At 43.8% G+C, this 12,500-nt stretch overlaps 1 protein-coding gene across 1 annotated transcript in view; it reads left to right on the forward strand.

The window, feature by feature from the left end:
* LOC143297078 (scavenger receptor cysteine-rich domain-containing protein DMBT1-like) overlaps positions 1 to 11,929 on the forward strand; it is a 38,276-nt gene extending 26,347 nt beyond the window's left edge. Inside the window, exons 17-27 of the mRNA XM_076609250.1 lie at positions 1 to 133; positions 601 to 930; positions 1,309 to 1,656; positions 2,313 to 2,624; positions 2,993 to 3,183; positions 3,791 to 3,923; positions 4,521 to 4,695; positions 5,820 to 5,998; positions 8,468 to 8,645; positions 9,826 to 9,965; positions 11,063 to 11,929. The exon at positions 1 to 133 is cut by the window's left edge and continues 94 nt beyond it. Coding sequence (XP_076465365.1) covers positions 1 to 133; positions 601 to 930; positions 1,309 to 1,656; positions 2,313 to 2,624; positions 2,993 to 3,183; positions 3,791 to 3,923; positions 4,521 to 4,695; positions 5,820 to 5,998; positions 8,468 to 8,645; positions 9,826 to 9,965; positions 11,063 to 11,475 — 2,532 coding nt within the window. The 3' untranslated portion in view covers positions 11,476 to 11,929. The remainder of the gene's footprint in view (positions 134 to 600; positions 931 to 1,308; positions 1,657 to 2,312; positions 2,625 to 2,992; positions 3,184 to 3,790; positions 3,924 to 4,520; positions 4,696 to 5,819; positions 5,999 to 8,467; positions 8,646 to 9,825; positions 9,966 to 11,062) is intronic.
* Positions 11,930 to 12,500: the final 571 nt, after the last annotated feature.

A 12,500-nucleotide genomic window follows, 5' to 3' on the forward strand; every position in this document is an offset into this window, starting at 1 on the left:
CACCTCAACCACACCATGCATTGCGAAGGCCAGGAGCGGTCGTCCACAGAGTGCATCCACGCCAACAGCAGCTGCGCCTCGGGGAATTACGCTTCCGTTGTGTGTTTCAGGTCCACTGACCGCGTCAACGAGAGTAAGTTGGGGTTTTTTTTGCACGTTTTTTTTTTCTTATTCTAAACGCAAGGCTGGTTGATTTTCTGTACGTTTCCGCTGCTTTTTATTTTTTTTTTTTTTTTTTTTACCTAAGACTAAAGTCTGGTTTATTACATGTAAGGTTGTTTGTATGTTTTTGTTTCTTTGCTTTTTTTAAACTCAAGACTGGTTTATTATCCATATGATTTTTCCTTTTTTTTCCTTTCCGTTTTTTTGCTCAAGACCCAAGATTGATTTATTGGCTTGTGTCTGTCTATTTAATACATGGTGCATCGAGTGTATAATCACCCTGCTCTGACCATCTTGGTTTAGAGTTTGTAGTTCGATAGACTTCTTGTAGCTGTTGTATATTTCAGGACTTTCTGATATAATGATGTCAGTAATGTACATGACATCACTTTTGTCCAGATTCTTAAGCTTTGGTGATTTTTTTCTTTTTGTGTGCAGCCTACTCGTTCGACTTTGTGGACAGCACCAGAACCAGTGGCGTGGTGGCGGTGACTCACATGAACGTCACAGGACGCGTGTGCAACAACGGCTGGGACGACAGTGACGCCAAGGTCCTGTGCAGATCCAAGGGTCACCCGGATGGAATCGCCTTCCACTTCTCCCAGGACGACGCCGAGTACTTCCGGTATCGTGGCCCTTTCTGGGTGAGCGGTGTGAACTGCACGGGCAACGAGACCAGTCTGGAGGACTGTCCGTTTAACGACCGCCTTCATCTGGGGAACTGCAGCAAGGCTGACCTGGCTGGGGCGGTGTGCTTCAATGACAGTGGTGAGCTGATGAGTTCCCATTCTGACTCTTGGCCGAGAGAGTGGGGATGTAACTTGGGCAAGACACTCTCCACTTTAATGAAGTTATGGCCCGGATAGTTTGAATAGCATTTGCCTCCTCTTCTGTTCTGATGGTCATAGACGGACACGACAGACTATCATACATACATAAAATCTTAATGATTGCGTTCATCACTTCATTACGCTTGTATTGGAAGGGGCATTTTTGGTGACAGTGTAGTGGTAACCACTTTGTATCCGTGTGAAAGTCTTGTATTATATTTCTCCTTTCTCTCCTTTAAGATTCATGTTCAGTGAATACTTTCTCCTCGTACCCCATCCTCTTTTCTGTTATTTCACATTGAGTTACCTGTTTCAGGTATCCAGTACCGCCTGTCTTCAGACGTCCCCAAGGCCAACGAAGGTCGGGTGGAGATCTCTGTTGGAGGGGTGTGGGGGACAGTCTGCAAGTATTTCTGGGACGACAGAGAGGCCAGGGTGTTCTGCCGGAACCAAGGCTACAGTGACGGTTACTCCATCCGGAACACCTTTGGCACCAGAGGTTCGGGCCCCATGTGGCTCAGTTATCTGAGGTGTCAAGGGACGGAAAGTTCACTGCACCAGTGTTCTCACGATGGCTTCAGTGACGCCCCTGTGGATGATGGGTACTACTCCTATGGCTGTTCCTCGCACAACAATGATGCCTACGTCTCCTGCGTGGATAAATGTGAGGGTCTGAGAAGAATTAACACTTCGTTTGCCCTGCTATTTGAAATATGTTTTAATAAGGTAACACTTATGTGAGTTCAGGAGAATGTGTTTTTAAGGTCGAAGATGTCTTTATTTCTAAACATGGGCTATTACTGTATTTAATTAAATTGATTATTTGTCAGATCTTGTTCATGCCTGAATGACTAAGTGTATGATGTCAAAAGGTCTGTTGATGCTAAAAACCTATTACAGATCTGTGTTGATATTTGCATAGGTTTTTAATCTGTTGGGGTTTTGGTTTCTTTTTAAAGTGATCCTTTGGTAAAGAATACTGTTCCACAGTTTTCAACTGAGCGAATCATGCAAGTGCGCGTTTTCAGTTGGAGAACCTTAAACATTGCCAGTTTTAACACATGGCAAACTTTTTGTACGAACATTTCCTTTGTGTATCCAATACAAATCAACATATCCTTTATACGCACATGTATCGAAAGGCTGGGGGTTTTTTGGTTTTTTTTAAGGAGAAATCAGAGGATGCGTTCAAGTTCTGCAAATGTGCAGGGCGTCGAAAGGCTGTTAATAAACACGATCAGAACGTTGTACATTCAACAGAGCATGGAACATTCTTTCTTCATATTGACATATATCTTGTTTTTGCATTTATCTGAACAGTAAAGCTGAACCTTGGCTACGAGGCCCACATGGGAGCTGTAATGGTCCATCGCCGGAACCAGTGGAACCTCATCTGTGACAGTGGACTGGACCATACAGCAGCCCAGGTGGTCTGCCGAGAGCTAGGGTTCCACTTTGGCACCTTCATCAAGGGCAGCAAGTTTGGCAAGGTGGACGCCAACATCACGATATCCAAAGTTCAGTGTCGGGGGACTGAAACGGACTTCAGCACCTGTACGTTTGAGACCTCTGTCTGCAAGTCCCAGAAATATGCGTCTGTCTTCTGCAGAAATGACGCCATCATTGAAGAAAGTAAGTTAACAGTTGAGTGTTTTCTTGTGGGTTTTTATTTAAAAAAATTTTTTTTTAGTGTTTTAAAAAAAATAAAATTGTCCAGTGTTTAAGACTGTTAAGCACAGATTATGTTTTTACTCACTTTTTATTTTTAATGAAAACTATTTATATCTTGATGGCTGGCGCGAAGAGTGCTTTGGAAATTCGCCAACACTGCTTTTTCACAACAGAAAAGTGAAACGTTGTTTTTGTGTTGTTGTTTTTTCTGAAACTCTTGCTCACCAACATTTGCGTGATCCATGTTTGTGTTCCAGCTCCAGGCGGTACATGTGACACGTGACAAAACTGGGGTCTCGTTTTATGGTTATCCGCATCTTTTGTTCCAGCCCCCAACGTGCGCATCGTGCGTGACAAGCCCTCGGATTCCAGTCACGGTTACCTGGAGTACCAGGTGGACGGTGTGTGGGGAGCTGTGTGTGCCCGCACCATGGACACCAGCACTGTCTCTGTGGCCTGCAGACAGCTGGGCTTCACTGGGGGAGTGAAGTACACACCCCACAATAACTCCTACCAACAGGTACTGGTTGTTTTTTTTTGTGGTCCCATCCTCTATGTCTCTCTCTGCCTCTCTCATTCTGTCTGTCTCTGTCTGTCTCTGTATTTATCTTTCTCTCTCTATCTCTCATTCTCGCTCTCTTTATCCCATTTTCTCTCTCTCTCTCGCTCTCTCCCCCCTCTCTCTCTCTCCTCTGTGTGTGTGTGTGTGTGTGTGTGTGTGTGTGTGTGTGTGTGTGTGTGTGTGTGTGTGTGTTTCACAATAAAGCAGCGACGGTAAAAAAAAAACAACACACCCTTCAATAAAAAAAAATTATGTCAAATCTGTGAACACATACGAAAATGAAATATTAATTCCTCGAACAAAATAAGTGAAACGATCAAAACGAAACAATGGGATCCAACAAAGAAATGAACAATTAATGGCCAGGCATCTGCTCAGATGATTAATGGCCAGGCATCTGCTAAGATGATTAATGGTCAGGCATCTGCTCAGGTGACTAATGGTCAGGCATTTGTGGTGTGGCGTAAACGGATTTGTTCAGACACAGTGACGCCTCCTTGAGTAGTTACCAGAACCGAACTGAACATAATAACGCTGGTGATGACTGTTGTTTTTTGGTTTCCAGCCCATCCTGACCTCCGACCTGAAGTGCCGGGGAACAGAAAACAGCCTGGACCAGTGTCCCCGTGTCCCAGTGACCTCTGCCTGGTGTGACTTCTACGCTCCCCGGGCCGGACTGCTGTGCTACAATGACACGGGTCAGTCACCTCTGGACACACTGCTGGGTTGTACTGTATTGTGTTGTGTTGTATTGTATTGTGTTGTATTGCGTTGTGTTGTATTGCATTGTGTTGTATTGTATTGTATTGTGTTGTATTGCATTGCGTTGCATTGTGTCGTATTGTATTGTATTGCATTGCATTGTATTATGTCGTATTGTATTGTAGTGCATTGCATTATGTTGTATTATGTCGTATTGTGTTGTGTTGTATTGTATCGTATCGTATCGTATTATATCGTATTGTATTGTGTTACGAAATGGGAGAGAGACGGATACAGACAGACAGACAGAGGATGAGAGAGAGAGAGAGGGAGAGAGAGAGACTGACAGACAGACACACAGACAGAAAGACAGAGACAGACAGACAGAATGACAGATACACAGAGAGAGAGAGAAAGGGAGAGACAGACAAACAGGCAGAGGACGAGAGAGAGAGGGAGAGAGACAGACAGAGATGAGAGAGAGGGGGAGAGAGAGAGAGAGAGAGAGAGAGAGGGCATATACACGGGCATACTTGCTCTTATTTCTTTTGTTGTCGTTGTTGTTAGTTCACGTTTTTGTCCTCACTCCGCAGATGGCATATCGTACCGACTGACCGGCGACAGTTCGGACCCAAGCCGTGGCCGGGTGGAGATGAAGTACATGGGTCAGTACGGATACTTCTGTTCCTTCTCCGGCAACAACAAAGCGGCCCGGGTGGCCTGCAAGTCTCTGGGCTTCGGGGGTGGACTGGCAGTGACTGGAATTAGGTCTGTCTTTTCTTTTCTTTTCTTTTCTTTTCTTCACTGTTAATCTCAAGACTTGTTATCGATTGTTGACTTGTCGATTTGTTATCGATTGTCGATTTTATCCTCTTAAATGTCTTAATAGGTTCTCTCTCTCTCTCTCTCTCTCTCTCTCTCTCTCTCTCTCTCTCTTTCTTTCTCTCTGTCTGTCTGTCTCTGTCTCTCTGTCTCTGTCTCTCTGTCTCTCTGTCTCTGTCTCTCTCTCTCTCTCTCTCTCTCTCTCTCTCTCTCTCTCCCGCCCGCCCTCTCTCTTCTTCCTTCTCTCTCTCTTTCACTCTCTATCTCTCTCTTTCTGTTTTTTTTGGTGTTTTTTGGTTTTTTGGGTTTTTATATTGAGGGAAGTGGAATAAGCATACATGTGCTTTTTTTTCATCCAGCCCTCAGGGCAAAGAGAAAATGAAAACAATAAATCAAAATATTCACAAAGTAAAAAAGAAGTAAGGACATGACATTCACATACACATTTAAACATGCACATGTACATAATGTTGATACAAACTTCATATAATGAAGATGCAAATGACCACACAACAAACAAACAAACAAAAAACAAAAACAAAAGAAACAAAAAAACAAAAAAACAAAAAAAAAAACACGTGGGGGGGGGGGGGAGGGGGAAGGGGGAGGGGGGGAGGTAATGGGTGTGTGTGTTTGTAGAGATGAGTACTGTGTATGTTGTATGTTTTCTGTCTTTTTCATATTTTTTCGATGATCATGATGACGACGATGATTGTTGTTGTTGTTTGTGAAAGAAATAGGCCAGTGTGGTTGTGTATTGCCACTCTTTCCTCAAGAACCTCTTCTTCATCTTCATCTTTTGCTTCTTCTTGTTCGTCTTCTTCTGTTTCTTTGTCTTCTTCTCCTTCTTCTTCTTCCACTTCTGCTTCTTCTTCTTCTTCTTCTACTTCTTCTTCTTCGTCTTCTTCATCTTCTGCTTCTTCTTCTTCTTATTATTATTATTCTTCATCTTCTTCTTCATCTTCTGCTTCGTCTTCTGCTTCTTCTTCTTCTTCTTCTTCTTCTTCATCTTCTGCTTCTTCTTCTTCTTCTGAACCTTCACGCTCAGTCTCCACTCTGTTTTGTTGCAGGTATCTGCCGAGTTTTAGCCAGCCTACCTGGCTGTCCGCCGTGGCTTGCCTGGGGAACGAGAGTGGCATCCCGGAGTGTTCTTCCCAGGGCTTCAACATGCCGCCTGGTTTCTATACTGGGTGGAGGTGCCGGACCCGGGACGGTCCGTTTTCAGTCCAGTGTTTCCAGGAGGAACTGGGTGAGTGGGGTCAGGGTTGTCGTTCGTTTGCCAATAGTATTAGTATTATTAAGGGTATCATTGTTGTTGTTGTTGTTATTATTTTTATTGTTATTGTTGTTGTTGTTATCATCATCATCATCATTATGATTATCATTGTTGTTGCTATCCTTATTATTATCATCATTGTTCTTGTTATCATTATTATATTGTTATTGTTATTGATAACAGTACTATTATTGTTTCAGTAATGATGATTATTTTTATTATCATTATCATCATCATCATTATTACGATTATTATGATTATGTTATTATTGATATTATGATTATTTATTTATTTATTCAATGTTTACTGTCACAACAGATTTTTCTGTGTGAAATTCAGCTTGCTGTCCCCGTGGAGAGCGTGTTGACAGTGCAGCCCGATCTTTTTTTCCCCCTGTCTGCAAATGTATGTTTGTTTTACTACTGTCAAGAAAGATTTTTTTCTGCAGAATTTTGCCAGCGACAACACTTTTGTAGCTTTTGTTGTTGTGTGATTAGAGTACGCTGTGTACGGGACCTCGATTTATTGTTACATCCCAGTGAATGACCACCATAGTAAAATTTGATCTTATATATCTGGAAGCAAAAACACATACAATTTTCTCTGCACATGTCTCTCATAGTCATACCCCCCACCCCCACCCCCCTCCCTTCTCTTGCTGTCGGCGACGGGTTTTTTTGTGGTGGCCCATTAGCTCAGTTGGTTAGAGCGCCGTGCTGATAACGCGGAAGTCTTGGGTTCGTCCCCCATGTGGGCCAACCTACATTTTTATCTATTATTTATTCACCTTTTTTTTCTTTTTTTCTTTTTTTTTCTCAAGGCCTGACTAAGCGCGTTGGGTTACGCTGCTGGTCGGGCATCTGCTTGGCAGATGTGGTGTAGCGTATATGGATTTGTCCGAACGCAGTGACGCCTCCTTGAGCTACTGAAAACTGAAAAACTGAATGACCACCACTCAGGGTCCAGTGGAGAAAGGAGAAAATTCCGGCTAGTGAAGAATTCGATCACGCATGCTCAGTTTCTTTCAGTTTGGTTTTCCAGGCGAACGCGTTATAGCTAGGCCACCACTCCACTTTCGAGACGACGCGATGTGGTGATTGTCTAAAATAAGTGATTTATGTTCAGTACAGTGTACTGCAATAAATAAAGTGCAATGCAGGACTTAGTGGGTTTCTACTGTTTGCCATTATGTTCCGAAATATCATGCACCATGACTGTGATTAATGTCCAGTGTAAGAGATAAATGTACAGCTGTCTTCATAGCATTAGAGTACAATAAAGGATAGTATATCTACAGGACAGGACGCTACACCACACCACACCACACCACACCACGCTACACGACACCACACCACTCTACACTACACTACACTACACACCACACCACACCACACCACACTACACTACACTACACAACGCTACGCTACACTACACTACACCACACCACTCTATTCTACACTACACTACACTACACTACACTACAATGCAATACAATACAATGCTTTCAGGTAAGCGCTGGTATTTTCTTTCATTGCAATATACTGCATAGGACAGTAAGACTCGGGCCCAGTTCAGTAATGGTTTGACTGTTATGTAATTGTTCTTCTGTCCCGTAGTCTAACGACCTCAGAGGCAGCACTGATGACCTGACAACCAGCTGTCTCCATTTCTCCCTCCTCCTCGACTCTCTCTCTCAGGGTGTCATTCAGTGCCGTTCCTGTCCATCCAGGGATGTTGTCCTCCCATCTCTTTTTTTTCTGTCTGCCTCTCTTTATCCTTCCTTGCACCATGTCTTGCAATATTGTCTTGGCAAGTTTCAGTTTCAGTCACTGCGTTCAGACAAATCCTTAAATGCTACACCACATCTGCCAGGCAGATGCCTTACCAACAGCGTAACCCAACGCGCTTTGTCAGGCCTTGAGTGCAGTGGGTTTCTACTTCAGAATTTTGCCAGAGGACAACATTTTTGTTGCCATGGATTATTTTTCAGTGCGCAAAGTGTGTGCTGCACACGGGATATCGGTTTATCGTCTCACCTGAATGACTCTAAGCTCAGTTTTCTTTCCCAGTCAAATTCGACACAAAGGGTGAAAGCGGGATTCGAACCCAGACCCTCACGGACTCTCTGTGTTAGCAGATGAATATCCTAAGCATCCTGTCACCTTCCTCCTTATCATTATCGTTACGAATGTCTTGGCAAGCCCTGCTGATATTGACACGTGCCCATACCACTGCAATGTGGCCAGGATACCTTCATATGACAGTATATAAGTCTTAACATTTTTGACTCACTAATGTAAACAATGTGAGTATATAATAACCCGGTGTTCGGTTGTCTCTGCGTGTGTGTGTGTGTCTGTGTCTGTGTGTCCGTGGTAAACTTTAATTTCATATATTCCTTCTTCTGTTGTCTGACTGCCCTAATGACGACGCCCTTCTCAGCCATCACGGAGGTCCGGCTGGTGGAGGGAGACAGCGACAGCTCAGGACGTGTGGAGGTGTTCCTGAAGGGACCCAACCAGTGGGGCACGGTCTGTGATGACGGCTGGAACGACGTGGATGCCACGGTGGTCTGCAACCAGCTGGGCTTTGCCACTGGCAGAGCGGTGAAAAGAGCTGGGTCAGTTGGAAGCGCGACTCACGTGCAGTGCTGGGATTGAGCTTGTTCGCGTGCGATTGTCTGTGCGAGTGCGGTGTTTTAGGTCTGAATAGAATGGAACGCAGTGACATGGAATAAAGAGGGATGGAATAGGATTGGAATATAAAGTGAAGGGAACAGAACAGAACAGAATAGAACATAATATTGTTCGCTTGCGTCTGTGTGAAGGCAGTGGCTATAACAAAATAAATATGATAGGATATATTTGAATACAATAATTTATTGTCAAATAGAACAGAATGGAATATAAGTTATTAATCGGTTGTCAAACAGAACAGAAAATAATAGATTACTTTATTGTCACGAAATCTAAAAATTTATGACATAAGACTGTACAAATATTATATGCAGGCCAATCAGTTTCTTCGCACACCAGGGCCGGGTTGCATGGGGCGACCTTTGCAGCGCTTAGTGTGCTTAGAGTTAGGAATGTTCCTAAGTATATGGAATATACCGTGGAGTTGGGAACATTCATAACGCAAAGCAAATTTAGTTCTGCTGAGTTCGCTCATGCAACCCATCCCAGCACTCTGTTTTGAAATCTTGTCTTGAAATATTTTTTTAGCGAGTGTAGTTGAAAGGTTTACGAGTTCATAGTAAAAAACCTCTTTCTGTTCGTTTCTGGACATAAATAAAATAGAATAGAATATGTCTTTATTACCAAGTGTACCGGGGTCACAAGGAATATTGGGGGGGGGAGTGCATAACAAGATACGAACATAAACCGAAAATCATACACAAACACAGATACAGTAGAATTTAGGATTCATACAAGTGCATATCAATATAAAAACTTGCGCATACTCATACACACACACACACACACACACACACACACACACACACACACACACACGCACACACACGCACACACACGCACATACACACACACACACACACACACACACACACACACACACACACACACACACACACGTTTAAACAAAAGCTGCATATTACATGTGGATGGGGCTGATGACTAGATCTTTCGGTAGATGGTTGTTGGTTGCACAATTCTATTTATCACACTGGATTTGTTCGACTAACAGACACAGACAGTAACTGCTTTAATTCAAATGAAGACGGACATGCAGATTCCTATGTCTGTGCACAAATTGAGTACCTTGAAACTGGGACACAGGTTCGGTCGAGGGAGGGGCCACGTGTGGCTGAGCCAGGTGGGCTGCAATGGCACGGAGACCCGCCTTCAGGACTGTGGCTTTGACGGCTTCCAGGTGTCCTACTGTGGCCACAGCCGTGATGCCGGCGCCGTCTGTTCCGGTGAGTACTTGAGTAGTATAAGGACTGTGGGTACTGGCTCACTTTGATCTTTGACCCCTAATTGCCCTTTGCCCCTTAGGTATGCTCTGGTTAGTACCTGGTGGCAAACATACCTGTCTGTTCTGGTGAGTACTTGGTAAACTCTGTTCTGGTGAGTACTTAGCAAATGCACCCACATTGGGGGAACTTGAAGGTTTTGTGGTGGACTTACTGATATAACTTACTTACCCTGATTGCCATGTAGTATGCTTAAGCTGTTGCACATATGCAGACGCAAACGAAGAGCTTGAATATTCACCTAGTGAACTTGGCCACCATTGCCAGAAGTAGGCCTAAACCACTGCATGCACAAGAAGAGGTTGAATACTTAGTTAACTCACTGACGTACTTGGCCCCATAACTAGAAGTAAGCCTAAACTATACAAAAACGCACGGGAACAAACCAGCACACCACTGCACAACTCACCCGACTCTTTTCACCACTCAGCCGCTGCCGGTAGAAAAGTCCAGCTGGTTGATGTTTTCCTGACGAGTCCCCATCCATCAGGTCCGGTCCTCAGCAATCTAATCTTCAGTGTGCTGATGAGAGGCAGATTTGTCCATGCCTTGATGTTATCCCCACCCCCACCCCCCATCATTTCCTCTCTCTGCCAAGTCTTCTTGACCCTGGGTACAGTCCCTTGCATGATGTTGATATTTATGTCAATAATTTTATTTGCCCACCATAAATTTGCTTTGAAATTTGTCTCAAAATATTTTTAAGTGAGTGTAACTGAAAGGTTTGTGAGTTCATAGGAAAAACCTCTTTCCATTTGGACAGTAACTGCTTTAAATGAAGACGGACATGCAGAATCCTATGTCTGTGGACAAAATTAGTGCCTAAAAAACGAGGAAACAACAGTGTTGTGTAACGATTTTTTTCCTGCGTGTATGTGTATTCAATGTGTGTGTATAGTGTTCAAGAGAGAGAATGCAACACTGCTGTGTAATCGTACGACTTCACGCTAACTCACGCACCCACATTGCCACACCGCACTACAAACCATCACCACTTCCTCAGCTTCTAACTCACCCAGTGCTCTCTCTTCTACTTCCAGGGGTGTACGTGCCTCCCACAGTCAAGCCAGAGACGGAGAAACACGCGGGGGATGAAGACCACACCGCCGCCATCGTCACTCCGCTCGTCCTCCTCCTCCTCTTGGGGATCGCTGCCGGGGTGGGCTTCTTCCTCTACCGTCGGCGCAGAAGCACCCTCAACGTTCAGAAACTGGTGGACAGCAGGACAGCCCCGCCCTCCTCCTCCTCTTCTTCCTTGTCGTTCGGTCAGGGCGGGGTGGTCAGATTCTTCAGCAAGACACGAGGACCTGGGCAGGGGGAGAGTGGAGCTGACGGTTCGGGTACGGGTGTCAGTAATCCCTGTTACGACAACCTGACCCACCACCCGGTCCAAGCCAGCGCTGCGGCGGTGTTCGCCGTTGATCATGCCGATTTCGGCAACAGTGACATTTAAAAAAAAACAAGGGGGGGTGGGGGGGCGATGATGTTGATCTCTTTGCGATTTTGTTCGTTTGTTTGTTCATGACAGTCTCGAAAACAATATATCCAGACCTGTATACTAAAATTGACATTGATAAAGTATCTGAAACAAAGTATTTGTATCAAGAACATTATGTGTTTAAAATCGTGTTGCTATTTGGTAAATTTTCATTCAAAACTATCACTTTGAATCTTCAGTTTTATGATAACTAACCGTTTTGTGTATCATTGTTTGGACTGTAGTTTTCGTTGCCTTTTTATTCCGCGTGAAATGAACACTTCATTGAAATATTTGGTTTTGACCTTTGTCTCCATGTTGGGTTTTGATCTCTCTGTGTGTATCCCTAAGTATTTTCTTCTCTCTCTCTGTGTGTGTTTCTCTGTCTTTGTCTCTCTGTCGCTCTCTGTGTATCAGTCCGTCTCTGTCTCTGTCTGTCTGTGTTGTCTCTGTCTGCCTGTCTCTGTGTTTCCCTATCTCTGTCTGTCTGTCTGCCTGTCTCTCTCTCTCTCTCTCTCTCTATATATATATATATATATATATATATATATATATTGTGTTCATATATATCAGTCTCATACGGATATCACAGTGTCTTCTTTATCTGATCAGCCCAAACAAATATTCATCATGGATGGAAACGTAGAGGTCAGCCTTATCACGTTGTCACAAAACTGGACGGTCCTCCATAGGAGCATCGTCACCCTCCTCCTCATCCATCATATTATCTAATATTGAAAACAGTTTGCTATGAAATGCATGCCGATAATCGAATATGCTATTTGGGGCTACCAAATTACACTGGACGCTCTTTAATTACTCATTCATTCAGAGAATTAGAGTTGACCTATTTCAAATGTGCCACATGTCGTTTTAGCTTGGCCATCGGTGATGTTAACTCAGAATAAGAAGGAAGTCGTTTTTTTACATCAACAAAGCATCATTATTCAGCCATAATCGTACAACAGAGAAAACAAATTCGAACGCGAATTTACATCATC

Source organism: Babylonia areolata, chromosome 22 (assembly GCF_041734735.1).
Source record: "Babylonia areolata isolate BAREFJ2019XMU chromosome 22, ASM4173473v1, whole genome shotgun sequence".
Taxonomy (NCBI): Eukaryota; Metazoa; Mollusca; class Gastropoda; order Neogastropoda; family Buccinidae; genus Babylonia; species Babylonia areolata.